This window comes from Chiroxiphia lanceolata, chromosome Z (assembly GCF_009829145.1).
Source record: "Chiroxiphia lanceolata isolate bChiLan1 chromosome Z, bChiLan1.pri, whole genome shotgun sequence".
Classification (NCBI taxonomy): domain Eukaryota; kingdom Metazoa; phylum Chordata; class Aves; order Passeriformes; family Pipridae; genus Chiroxiphia; species Chiroxiphia lanceolata.
In genome coordinates, this window is record NC_045671.1 from 1,267,781 (window position 1) to 1,282,330 (window position 14,550).

Below are 14,550 nucleotides of genomic sequence, written 5' to 3' on the forward strand. Positions count from 1 at the left end.
GTTGTAGTTTCCCAGCTTCTAAAGCTGTGATAATGCATGAGATATCTGCACTGTTTTAATTTCATTTTTAGACTGGGACACAGAAACTCTCTTGGGTTTATGTGAAATTATTGAAATGGCAAAAAAGCTGGAAGCTAGTTTCAAAGTTTCTAAACAGAACTCTTCCCAGGTAAATTTCCAGCCTGTTTTGGAAGGAGAGGCAATTTTTTTTTGGTTACAGCATTTATTTTCTGAAATTTCAGATTATTTACTGTAACTCTGAGAGTAGAAAGCAAGAAGAGATGATTTATATGCAATTTCCTGGCAATACCTTTTAGGAAGCAGCTTTTAGTAGGAGCACCTACAGTAACCATGAAGATGACTGAAATATTTTCCTGAAGCTTTTTTTCTCCTGCCTCCAACTTCGTGTGCCTTGAACCTGTAAATGTGCACCAGAGGTGTACGTGTGTGATGTGTATTTTTGGGTTCTGTGTCACTAAGTCATTTAACCTCTCCCATAAACTGAGCTTCTTGAGGGTCAGAGCACAGCAGACAAGGCTTCATTCCTGCCTCAGTCTCTTCCCCCATCATTCTTCATTCAGTTTGAAGGCTTTACACGCAGTCTTTTAATAAATTCCTTACTGGATGAGTAAAAGTGGAAGATTTCCCTAAAATTTCTTAATGAGGATCCAGCTGTGAAATGAAAACATAGATCAAGTTTTCTTGTCCGGTTTATTCTTGCCTTTCAGCTCACCCTGCCAGCAGAGTTGTAGTGTTTGCTGTGCAGTGTGGATTGGTTTACTACTTCCATCTTAATAAAAACACAACCCCCACCTTGTTCCTTCTACCCTGCACTGATTTCTTTTTTTTCAGTCATGCCTTTGCTTCTTCCATTTTCTTCTGAATTTAATCTTTGATTTTACTTCAGATTTTCACTAATTGCTTCTTTCCTCCCCTCTGTGCCTGGTGAGAAGCATCTGTTCATTAACAGAGTGTGGCCAGAGTTTTGCTGGATTTGCCTCTTAGGTGGATAACGAGAGGTGGCTGTGAGATACCTGAGCCTGCAACGCTGTCTGTGTGAGCTTCTCCTGACAGCCACACTGCAGAAAAAGCTGTGAAAATGCAAACTTTTGCCCTCAAAAGCCAAAGCAGTGCTAAGGCACTGCAGAGAACAGGTGTGGAATAGTCTTAATTCCTCCTCCTGTCGTCCTCTGTTCCTTACTATTCTTTCTTTTACCCTTTTCTCCATTCTCAGCTGGATGGGGCATGTTTGATGCCAAAGGAGAGAGCAAATTTGGAGGCAAAGCAGCTTTGCAGTGCCTTTTTTATTGAACTTAAAGGCTTTTTCTTGCCCCCTTCTCTTAATCTGAGTGTCACATGGATGGATTGGATGCAGTGAAGGAGAAAGTGGAGGTCTGTCCTTGTTCAAACTTTAAACTGTGTGCTCTGAAAGCCACCTGAATGAACTGTGACATAGACGAGTTGGTAACTGTGATACCAACCCTTAGGTGTTCCTTACAGAAAGGATTCCTTACTTATAAAGTTATCTTCGTGATCTACATCTTCTGTGCCACTCCATTTACTGAGGAATGTGGATGTGAAAGTACAAATGTGAACATCACGTCTTCTCTTGTGAACTCTGGGTGGTGGATACAGGTATGGGTAGTGGATTCCTACAGGTCCTACGATGGGGAGTAAGTGAAGGGGGAAAAAGGTTTCAAAATCATACTGATAAATCACTTCCCCTCACCCATCTTTTTGGGTTGTTTAAGTGGATGTTTTCAGGTATGAATGAGCAAGTTACGGTTCAAAAACTACAACAAAAAGTAAGAAATTTGTCTCATAGTTTCTTAAATATTAACTCCCTGTCTCCTAAAGGCTGAGAGGATATTATAGGGCTGCGAAATTGGGGGGCTCAGAAAATCTGTGTGGGTCTTTCTGTAAAATGTGAGCATTTAGCATCAGTTTCACAAAACCTTAATTCACCACAAATACCTACCAGATTTTAGCCGTTATGGCAGGACTATTTTTTTCCTCCGTCACTGTGAAGAAATAAAGATGTATTTTAAATCAACCTGTTTTTCTCTCTGCTGCTCTATATCCTGTGTACTGTTCTTATAAGAAGCATGACTGTACAGTCCATTTATGGGCTATTTTCCTTTGTGGCATTTTACCCACATTTATTTATTGATTTTTAAGATTAATTTTAGTAAGCAAAGTTTTATAAATCTGGTGATTATACCAGCTGGTAAAGAGCTCAGGAAACCACAAAAACTCTTTTTGACTGCTGTAGGATGCTGAAGGATTTTTTTATTTAAAATGAATGTGGTCTTAACTGCCTGGAAAATATGATCAAAAGCATAGGTCCTGTTCCTGCAATTGGTTGAATGCAGCTGGGTCACTGTAACCACATAGAGCTCAACTGCTTTCACTACTACTACTACTACCACTACTACTACTACTACTACTGCTACCAGAGTAAGTGAATAAATACAGGAATTCCCCAAAGGAGACATATATTGGTGATTTTTGGTCTCTGATTTATGAAACTGTAAATAAAATTACACCAGATGTCAAAATAACATAATACAAAATGTTATGTAGCAGTAACCTCTTAGTACTACTACAGCACTGCATGCTGTAGTAAATGGTGATAGACTGTAAATCACGACTTAACTGTTTATTTTTAGTGTGTTAAAAAATATCTCATGAGGAAAGTTATGGGAAACTGAGAATCTTGCTGCTTGGTATATATGTAGATCTGAGCTCCTGCTCTTTGCATCTGCAGTTTGTGCTCCCTGAGTTGTAGGTGTCCAGGAGCCTGGTGTTAAAAAGAGTAACTCATCAAAACATTTAATTTTTTTTTTCTTTAATTATTCTTGCAAGACCACCCCAGGACTGAGCCTTTTCCTTTTTCCTTCTGCTTTTTAATGTTACCTGCAAATCAGTGAGATTGGTCAATTATGGCACTGTTTTCAGGTACATGATTTTGAAATTTAGAATATTTTCATGGTTCATGCTTCTGAAACCTGAAGCTGTGTGAGGGATGGTGGTGGTTGCTGTTGTTGTTTTTCAAATAGTTGTTTCATTGCCTACCAGCTGTGGTTGCTTTCTTCATTGTGGAGGAGAGGAGAGGTAACAGGTTCTCAGAGGTAACTTTTTAACCTTGAATTTATTTATTTTTTTAGGAGTAAGTATATTATTTCAAGGAATAGTTGTCTCAGTGACTGGCCTTTTCCCAGGTTGATGTTTTTAGAGTTTCAGGGAGAACCATTTGCCATTTCTGGAGCGAGACCGGGGCACGAACACATCTTTGTCTGTGCTTACAGCTGTCAGCATGTTTTTTTAACAATCTCTGGTAACTTCATGTTTTGCATTAGGCATTTGAAACTTTGTCAGGTGGCCTTTGTGCCAGGGCTCTGTTGCTGATAATGTGACTAATTGTGACCAAATTACCAGTCCCGGGGGCACGGGGAGTCTGTTTCCATCTGCGCAGCACGTATGTAACCGGAGGTGCCCTGACGTCCGTGGTGACTGAATATTCTCATTTTGCTGTTCCCAGAGCCAGCTGGGCTGTTTGCATCCTCCCCTGCACAGGGGTCATGTTGTCAGGTGAAATCCATAGGGACAAGCCGAAGCTTATGTAAGTGCTGCTTCCAGCTCCTCTGGGATGGCACTCTGCTCCCAGTGGTGGTTCTGTTGCTGCTTGGCAGTGGTTGAAACCACACAGAATCGTTTAGGTTGGGAAAAGTCCTTTAAGACCGTCAAGTCCAGCAGTTCTCCCAGCACTACCAAGGCCACCACCTAACCTGTGTCCCCAAGTACCACATCCACATGTTGAAAGTGTGTAGGAACAGGAGCCCTGATGTGAAAGGAGGAATTGGAAACAGGCTGTGGCTGGCTGTACAAGGAACATGGGATGGTGTAGTGGGGGAGAGAGATAAGAATTAAACAAGAAACAAGTAAGATTTGGGACTGCTGAACAAAGAAATGAGTAAAGAGGCAGGACAGGAACAGAGTGACAAAATGCTGAGGAAGATGGAGGCAGCCTTCTTTTTGATGAGAGATTGGAATGGGCAAGGTAGGACAAGGAGGAATGGCTTCCCACTGCCAGAGGGCAGGGCTAGGTGGGATATTGGGAAGGCCCTGGCCTTGGCACTGGTTTCCCAGAGAAGCTGTGGCTGCTCCTGGATCCCTGCAAGTGTCCAAGGCCAGGTTGGATGTGGCTTGGAGCCACGTGGTCTAGTGGAAGATGTCCCTGCCCATGGCACAGGGGTGGGACTGAGTGAGCTTTCAGGTCCCTTTGGGCCCAAACCATTCTGTGATGCCATGATGATAAGGTGTGCATGGGGGAATGGAAGCTGATAAAAAAAAGAACTGAGAAGGAATGGGGTCTGTGGGGGCAAAGAGTTGGGAATGAATTACAGGGAGGGAAAACTGGAAGGACGATGGCTTGTATATAGGACAGGGAGCCATGGGTGGATGAGAAAGATGTGGATGGAGGGCTCAAGGTCCTGCTTGAGGTTACCTAACTTGTCCCAGTCCTATTCCTCTTGTCCCACTGGGGCACCTTTTTGGAGAGAGGATTTGATGGGACCTGCTTCTGAGTCCCAGCTTAGTGTGAATCAGGAGCTTCCACTTCGCTTCATAAAGTACAGGGATGTGCCCCACAAAATAGCACTAAAGGGAGTGGGAGGAAACATGGACTGATTTTGTTTGTGGGAGGAGGTTGCTGTGCTATTTCACTCAGAAATGAGAGACTACAAGAAATACTTTATTAGAGATTTAGTGATTCAAGTTGATATTTTTGTGTTGGACTAAGTGTATTTTGTCTCAGAGAGAAAAAAAAAAAACAACCCAGCCCTTGGGTATTATTTTAGAGCAAATCAAGTGCAATTATGTCTTTTCAATAATCTTCTGGAAATGTGTTTGGATTTGCATTGTGCGTCATGTCAAAACAAATAATATTTTCTACCTCCCATTTTCATAGCTATATTGTGTTTTACAAGGAGTAGGTTAGATTTTCAATAAGGTTTTAAAAGTCAGGAAATGAAATGTGGAACCACAGCTTAGCCCTCTTATATTTATGTGTTACAGAGTGTAACCATTACTTAATGATCATATAATATATTCTTCAAATAACAGTATACTTTTGTTCTGGAAGGTTCCAATGCTGAGCTTGAGATATTTTTTTTGTCAAAGTAGTTAATTAATTTTCATATATAAAATCCTCTCTTGAAAACAGGTATATTCACATAGTCATAAATAAGCTATTATTAAAAAAATCACAATTAATGGCAACCAGAATGACTGTCTACACTTATTTTATGATTTTGCAGCTGGGAAGTAACCCAAGAACTTGCTATATCTGATCATAGGTTTATGCTTAGCAGCGTTGGGATGATCAAGTTTTCCTCTAGCAGTGAAGTTCATATATGTGTAATCCTTTAATTATCCAACTAACAGCTTTTTAACTTTTCGGTTGCCTTTTTTTGGTTAAAATAGGTGTGGATTTTGCTTTGTCTTTCAGGCGTTTCCCGTTAATCATCTGTGTTGTTCATACCAACTAGTTGTCCTTGTTTACTGAAACTCCTTGGATGACTTGCTTTCATTTATACCATCACCACCTTGTCTTAAAATAGTATTAGTGACTTGTTATAACCAGAAATTATACTGGCTTCCGCATCCACTCATCACCTGCTATTTGTGGAAGCCTTTCTTGTAGTGATTTCATGTTTCCTATCTGTTCCTCAGCCTTGACCATTCTTCCCTTAAATACCTCTCAAGTCTTCCCCTCTCCCCCCTATTCTGATTTTGTGATCCTTTTAGCAAAAGGTACCAGAGCCCACCACACCTGAGCCTGCAGCTGGGGTTGTTTATCACCTTCGCCATTAATTAGTGGTTTTCCCATCTATGGGTTGCAGTCATTGGCTTCATTTTAGCTTCCATGTGGGAAATAGGAAGGTGCTGACAAAGAGTGAGGTACCGTGCAGTGTGTGATAATGGACATACCTTTTTAAAATTGATTTTATTTCAATGTTCTGAACTTTTGTCTCTTCATATGTAGTAAAGAAAGGACTTCTGTATCTCAAACTGCATCAGCTTACCAACTAATAGGAGTCATAACCAAAATACTATTTCAACTGACTCTTGTACTGTGAAAGAGCTTCAAGAGACAGAGAATCATGGAATGCCAGAATGTCTTGGGTTTGGAGAGACATTCAAGTTCATCCAGTTCCACCCCCTGCCATGGGCAGGGACACCTTCCACTAGACATGGTTGCTCCAAGCCCCATCCAACCTGGCCTTGGACACTTCCAGGGATCCAGGGGCAGCCACAGCTTCTCTGGGCAACCTGTACCAGGGCCTCACCACCCTCCCAGCCAGGAATTCCTTCCCCATATCCCATCTAACCCTGCCCTCTGCCAGTGGGAAGCCATTGCCCCTTGTCCTGTCCCTCCATGTTCTTGTCCCAAGTCCCTCTCCAGGTCTCCTGGAGCCCCTTCTGACACTAGAAGGGCTCTCAGGTCTCCCTGGATCCTTCTCTTCTCCAGCTGAACCCCCCCAGCTCTCCCAACCTGGCTCCACAGCAGAGGAACTCCAGCCCTTGGAGCGTCTCCATGGCCTCCTCTGGACCTGCTCCAACAGGTTCACGTCCTTCTTGTGTTGAGGCACTTGATATAGTCAGAAATGTTTGCATATAACTTCTGTAGAGAAGAGGTTAAATAGAGGTTGATAGTTGAGATTTGATGGGGTTTGGAATTTTTAAGACATCCGTATTATTTTCATTGTATCTGAAGTTTCAGTAAAACACACTTAAGTATCTCCAAGATGAAGTTATACAGAGCAGCAGCTTTGTGTGCAATAGTCCTTGTTAAACATATTTAAGTTTTGACCCAGAATAACCCTGAATTTATAGAGGATCTTTTCCATGTTTTTAGGACAGTTCCTGTTGACTCATTTTTACCAGTCTTTTAAGTCATGGTGTTTTGTGCACATGTTTCCTCCGTGTTGGTTGGCGGAGTACAAGGAAAGAATGGAGTGATTCTCCTCCTGCAGTAAGTTTGGAAATGGTGGTAAACTTCATCCACCCTGATAGTGGAGAGCACTGAAAGATACGAAAGCCTTAACCTAGCTGAGGACTTTGTTTAAGTGTTAAGGGAAGAGGCCTTGTGTCTGGCAAGAGAAAGGCGTCAGTGTGGAGTCAACACTTGGCCTGTGGATCTGCCCCGTGACCCTCAGCGTGTGAGCTCTTGCCCATCAGTCAGAGCTCCTCCTGCATGCTGCCTCTTGCCCAGCCTGTGGTGAGGGAAAATGGGAAGGAGTTGGCAGCAGTATTCACGTGTCTAGGGTGGAAATGGAGTCTTTATAAGGTGAAAAGGGTTAAAATCAAAAAGAATATAGGAGTGTGGTGGCACAGGGCATAGAAAATAGGGAATTGCTAAATGTAGTGACCTTTCTGCAGCTGGTGTGTTTCCACAGGTCTTAAAGTTGGTGAGATCTCCTAGGTGATAATGCTGCAAAGGTCTGACTTTTTTTTTTTTTTTTTTAATTTTATTGCTCATGCTTTGGAATACAAAAATTAAATCACATTTGAGTCTGGAAGGTAATTTAAGGAATTAGTCTTAAGGAGCATGAGATTCCAGACAGCTTCCTACGTTCTTTATTCAAACATTGGTGCTGAAGAACCTTGTTCTTTTTTTTTTTTTTTCCCCCTCACAGATACTGAAAAACATCACTTGGTATGCTGAGCGTGTCCTAACAGAGATCTCACTTGGGAGTCTCCTGATACTGGTGGTGATAAGAACCATCCAGTACAACATGACACGGACAAGGGTGAGTTACGCGCTCCCAACTTCAAACAGGGTGTGGAATTTTATTCATTCTGTTGCAGCCAGGTGGCATCTGGATTTGCAGCAGAAAATGGACAAATCAGGTACATTAACTGTTTGGTGTTTCTGAACTTGTAACGCGATTTCTGTATTGTCCTCCAGTTCGTCGAGTAGGATTCTCTAAAGACCTTAAGTCAGGCACCAAAACCATCTTCAAACAAGAAGAAAGAGTTCCTTAGATTCAAGACAAGAAATAAATCATTGTAGATTGTTTGCCCCTCTTAAATGACTTAAAAGAGGGAATTTCAGCTCTACTTATTGTTAGCAATTTTACTTCTTCACCTTTATAGGCTCATATCAGGTGGGTTTTGTGCATTTTTCAAGAATTTGGTTTTATACTTTTTTTCAAACATATAAGCGTAGTATCATGCACTTCTGAATATTTTCAGCAGTTAAAAGCACAGAATTTTTTGCATTAAAAAGTAGCCAAAAAAATTAATTGTGTTTTAAATTGGAAGAATTAAAGATTTTGCTCTTATGATCAAAAGAATTGAAAGGAAGGAGGACAATTTTGGCATATATTTGTCGTGTTTAGAATCTGTTATGTTATGCAAATGAATATTTTAGACTTGAATAGGGAAACTAATCCCTTTTGGATTGGATAAGTGGGCAGGTTTTTTTCTGTGAAAAACCCTTGACTTTGGCAGAGCAATCAGTTAGTTGCTTATCTGGTCAAGTGGTTTCAGGGATGCTGAAATGAGGATCATGAAGTGTAGTGTGGTTATAGTTCTGGGATATGTGGAATGCTGTGAAAGAGTTAATAAGGAGATGAGTTATGAAGTAGAAAGTTTCAGGATAAGACTATAGAAGGGAGAGAGGAAGGGAGAGAAGAGGAAGATGACTCTGTGTATTTTTTACATCTGTGATGCCATTGTAAGTCAACATTGCTAAAGGTACGAAGACATACACGTGCAAGTCTGTACATATAGATATATACACTCTGAAATCTGTATGGAATCACTCTGTGCTTTTGACCCTGTCCTTTAAAACAACATACATTACTCAGCCTTTTGAGTGACTCCTACAGGAGGTGTCAGTGTCTATCAAAAGAACAGTTTGATGTGTTGGTTTTTTTGTCTTTCCTCTTCTTTCTGACAGGACAAATACCTTCATACAAATTGTCTGGCAGCCTTAGCAAACATGTCAGCCCAGTTCCGCTCCCTTCATCAGTATGCTGCTCAGAGGATCATCAGGTAAATATGCAGACTTCTCTGAAAGTCATCTTTGCTGAAACTCAGGAGTGGAGAAACTTGGATTTCATGTGACTTAATTGATACCAATGAACTAAGCAGCAGAAATGATAACTGAGTAAATAATCCCAGAATAAATCTTAACTTGCTTTATACTTGAATCTGCTCTGAATGGACAAAAACCCCACTGTCTTGTCTGTCTGAGAAACTTCTGCCTTTTGGTTCTCTTAACAGAACAGCTCAGTAGCTGCTTTCAAACCACAAGGTTTTCAGGGATTTTTGTGAATTACGGTTTTTTTCGGTCATGTATCATGTTATTATGAAAATGCACTGAATGGTGGTTCTCAACTACTATGCAGGATGGATTTGCAACTTACTTCTTCCTGCATATTTGGCTAAAGGTCTCTGTTAAATCAGACGTAACGGAATGGTCATTTTGTGACAGCACCCTGCAAATATGGGCAATAAAACCTAAATCCGTGCTTTTCAATGGATAAAGCTTATTTTCCTGTATAGGAAATAGTAACAAATGTAATAAATAGTCAATATCTGCTGTGGTTCTAAAACAGGGCCATAACTTTAAAGAAGTAGATATTGAAGTGGGTCATTCCTATTTTGTTTCCGTGCTGCAGAGCACTTTGTAAGGGCAGATAATCCTGCATCAGGCATCCTTCTCATCTTGGCAGCCAGCCCTGCTCCACGCTCCAAGGGAAACTGGGAAGGTCCTTGTTAATGTGATCTGGAATAAGCTGTTATGGTGCTTGTCAGGTACAGACAGTGTGCCAAAAATACGGAAATTATGACTGCGTGCCTGTGCACTTTGTGGAGGACTGGGTTAACATGAGATAACAGCTTGTTGTTAAGGATTTAATTCTCTCCAAGCCACTTCTCTTTTGGAAGTGGTTGTTTGTAAAAGTGTAGACAGGTAACCAGGATGAATGCATTCTGTTGTTGCCTTTTCCCTGCTTGATACTCACGCTCTTTTCATACCCTTGGCAGTGGTGATGAGGGTTCAGAGTTTGAACAGGAGCTACTTTCCCCTTTCTTATTGCAGGCGTTGTCTTAAATGCCTCCTGTCTTCATTTCTCAAAACTCATAGACATGGAACCGAGTTTTCCAAGCATTTGCAACATCCTGAAATCACAGATGCTGGCATGGTGTGAGATACACTTCCTTGGTTCCCAAAAACTTGGCCTGGTTTTTACTGTGATGCTTCGTTTGCCACTTCTGAACTTCTTCCCATGATCCCGGGTTCTGATTTTGTTCCATTTTATTCTAATACTGTTTCTGCAGCCCAGAGTAAGAGGTGGGAGAGGGAGAGGTTATCTTGCTAGTCTCAAGACCCAAGAATTTCTCTTGCATTCCTTGTGTGTTTCAGTAGGATGCTCTGACGTTTGGGATCCTTATTCCCCGTATCTCTTGACATGCCCAGTTACAATATGACTTTCTTGATTTTACATGCAAAATGACTGTGCTGACATTCTCACCGAAGGCAGACAGACTTCCACTGGTGCTTGACAGTGGTGCATGTGGAAAGAAGGCAGTGGGGTGGATGGCAGAAAACAGGGAAAGGAAATTCTGTCACAGTGAAAGATTGTTGAGTTCTACTGTTGGAGTCCCTGTCCCTGGACGGATTTAAAAGCCCTGTGGATGTGGCACTTGGGGACATGGGTTAGTGGTGGCCTTGGCAGTGCTGGGGAGTGGTTGGACTCCATGACCCTGGAGGGCTTTTCCAACCTGAACAATTCTACAGTTCTGTTCTTTGATTCTATAAATTAGTCTGAGACCTCAGTGTGTTTGGAGGGTTGTAGAGGTTTTAGTCTCATAGGATAGCGGTTTGAGAAGGATGTTGGTTATCCCAACCATTGGGTGCCATGAGGGTTGGAGTTTATTTTTCCGTTTGGAAATAATGTAAGGATTGATAGAGAAAATGGTCATACTCATCAGCTGAAGAAACAAAACAAAATGGCAATGGAATCTATATTATATAATATGATATTCTTACGTAATTCATAAATATTCCATGTTGTTACTTTTAAGCTTCTGCCTTTCATAGCCAGATGCTCCATATTATTATATAGTGGAAATTGTAATGAAGGGGGTGACTTTAAATAAACAAAAGAGTATTAGGGAGAGAAGACTGGAGTTATATTCTGGAGTTATAAAACTGTACACCTGGACAATAAACAAAAATGATCACCAAGACTGGGATTTGATTTGTCACTGTGACCACCAAGACTGGGATTTAATTTGTCACTGTGATCATGGTTGCTTATAAATAAAAGGATCCCAGTATAAAAATGTATTAAAATCCGTTCTAAAATGTCCAGTGGGACCAGGACATGGGCAGGCTGGAAGGAAGAGCTGGTTCTGGGGGCAGCCTGTTGCCTGTAGGACTTCACTGTGTTTTCTTCTCTGGAGCTTACAGCCTTGGGTTCCTTGTTGGGTTTAAGCACCATAAAGAAGGTATTTTAACCTGATTCCCTCTCAAAATACACAGATTTGTTATAAAGTTTCGGTTATCAAGAAAAGTAATAAGAAATACACGTATTTCTTAAGAGATTGATGTTTGAGTCATATATGCTCCTTCCTTCTTCTACCTTAGGAAGTCTGTTACCCACAGTTATTAAATTTAACTAGCAGTGATGTTCCATGATGCCAAAGCAGAATATTTATATTTATACTCCTGTTCTGCTTCTGCCATCAGAGTACAAGCATCTCTGAGAGCAGAAAGCACAGTATCCATAAAGAGAAGGTGTTTTGTGTGAAGGAAAAACCTGAAAAGAAAATAGTACTTTATATTACATGAAGTACTTCAGGGTATAGGTTTCTAAATTAAGTAGCTGTGAAACACTTAACTTAAAAACTGCTTAGCAATACAACTGAATAGGCAGTCATAATTTAAGCCTTACCAGATGCTCTAATGACTCCTTCCTTAATGTGAGAAGTAATTCCGTTTCCACGCAGGCTTTTTCCTAATCCCATTCTGAGCAGAGACAGCCAATTGTTTTAAATTCTGAAGACTATTTTCTATGAAAGAATGAGCTGGGAATATTCAGTGTACTGCACTTAAGACCTCAGTAAAATATGGCTTCATAATGCTGGGTAATTTGTACCACGTTCCAGCAAGCATGAAAATTGTCAGATTTGTATAAATCTATCACAAGTATAAATTTTGCACAAGCAGCTGCTGGAAGTAAAAATAGAAGTAAGAGATGTTTCGTAGTAAAATCCAGGGCAATATTACTTTAGGCTGGATGTTCTCTGTTGCAGATTGCCCTGACTTTGAGATCCTTCTCTTCTCTATCTGCTGTTATCAGAGATTTGTGTTTAATTACACAGAGCTGTTTTATCAGCATAGTGACACTGCACTGCTCTGTGGAGTGCTGGTATTTGTAATATCTTTAAGTTATATTTAAATATACCTACATAGTGGTGCAGGTATTCAGTTTGTCATCTGGCATTAATTTCTTTAATGTATTTGGAAGCAAATTCCACGATACTTGGCTTTCCTGCAACTTGGCCTGCCTGCCCTAGGATATTGAACACTTGAAGGGTCTTCCTCGGATCCGGTGTGTTCTGTCATCTCATCACCATGTCATTTGGATAAAGTCAGTGACAAGAAGACAGCTGATCACTTAAGGCAAATACTTTTTGTATGGCTTCATATGTTGGAATGTTTGCTGTTTTCTAAGCAGGCATATGCCACTAGAGGTTGCCATACACCTCACTAATTAGATGTGCACTTTTAACGTTAAGTGACTTTATAGTGCTGGAAACACCACCCAGTTTTCCTTTTTTTCTGTATTATCACCACAGCTGTTCATGTACAGGGCTGTGTGAGCCCCTAAGAGCACTTTATTGGCTGCACTTCTCCCTGTTGGATGACTTAAAGAACTTAAATATCAAAAGGTGGCCTGTAATTGTATCAGTGTCATATTTTGTTGGTTTCTTTGGCTGTCATAGAGGGCTCAGTGAGATTCAGGGAAGAGGAAAGAGGTTTGTGACAATGTTCCCGATGCTTGTAGGAGTCAGGTGGAATTAGAGAAGGTGTGCTTAAAAAGGATACAGATCAGAGACTTTAGCTTGTGTGTGCTATGGGATGCAGTGGGTTGTACCCGAGTGTCATCACAGCCCTGCTGTGCCTGCTGTGAGAGCAAAGCCTGAGGCTGTAAAAGTTGGTGTAGGTTTCTTTTAAATACAGTTGTAAGTGCTTAAGTATCCATGCTTGTGAAGTCTGACTGCATTGCTGGGGTTCATCAAGTCTCTCACCTGAGAGAAGGATGAAGCCCTGCATTCCCTTTTCACTCTTCAACAAAGTCTTCATCATTTTGTGGAGTCAATTGTGATTCATAAGCTACTGTGAAAAATTGCTGTCCATTCTGATATGTGCTGCTGTATTTGAGAATTTTCAGCTGCCCCCCAAAAACATTTGGTTTGTGGTTTGCTGCATTAGTAATTTAACTTCTCTGGTGTGGTTTTCTCCTATATGAGTCTGATGGGATTTTCTTGGGTGAAATTGTGTTTGGCAGTTGTTTAGGAATGAGTACCTGATGTTACTTTAAGCTGCGCTTTTTTAGCTTGGCTTATGTTGGACTAAAAATTGTCTTTAGCTTGTAGTGTGTGAGTTTCTGTAGAAAAATTGTATTGTGATTGCAGTATATTTCATAGAATCTCAGAATGGTTTGGATTGGAAGGGACCTTAAAGCCCATCCAGTGCCACCTCCTACCATGGGATAGGACACATTCCACTGGACCAAGTTGCTCCAAGCCCTGTGCAACCTATCCTTGAATATTTTCCTTACTGTAAATAAATTTCTTGTTCACCAACACCCCCTTCTCCTCAGGGCTGCTCTCTGCCCAGAGAAATGTGTGTGAATCCCTGTGTGTTCAGCAAAGAAGAAAAATGCTTGTGGAGCAACAGGACATATGTGATCTGACCTGCATTTTGGGGGCCACACTGAACTCAAAAATCTGAAATTGTTAAGTGTGTGAATGTGATGAAATCAGAAATTACAAATTGCTTAATAATAGTTTTTAGCAGTGCCAATAATGAGATGTAATTGCTGGCTCAAAACTCACTAGGCTGCTCACAGAGGAAGATAAACAAATTTCTCTCCCACACAGCTTTAAACTCTGTGAGCATTCTGGTTTTCCTGCCTTTTTTTCTTTGATGTCAACAATGTTTTCAGGAAGCTCTTTAACACAGAGCTTCCTCTTTCACTGGAGAATAGTGATGGGATAGCTGGAGCAGAGAACTAGTGAGATGGAGTTACCCAATTCAAAGATGCTTCTTAAGAAGAAAAACTTGGAAGAAAAAGCCAGGTTGCTGCATGAATGCTTCAAAGTTGTTTGCTTTCTGATTTAATTCTTGTTTGGAAACCTGGGTATGGAACATAAGTGTTTCTTCTCATACAGGAGTCGTGATTTGTAAATTGTAAGATTCGAGCTAGTTAGTCATTTCAGACTCTAATGGAGATGTCTAAATTG

At 40.9% G+C, this 14,550-nt stretch overlaps 1 protein-coding gene across 4 annotated transcripts in view; it reads left to right on the forward strand.

Annotated features, from left to right (window-relative positions):
• The window catches only part of DYM (dymeclin), a 216,500-nt gene that overhangs the window by 86,721 nt on the left and 115,229 nt on the right, over window positions 1–14,550 (forward strand). For all 4 annotated transcript variants that reach the window (XM_032675766.1, XM_032675768.1, XM_032675767.1 and 1 more), the window contains exons 12-13: window positions 7,701–7,814; window positions 8,969–9,063. In XM_032675766.1, the coding sequence (XP_032531657.1) occupies window positions 7,701–7,814; window positions 8,969–9,063 (209 nt within the window). The remainder of the gene's footprint in view (window positions 1–7,700; window positions 7,815–8,968; window positions 9,064–14,550) is intronic.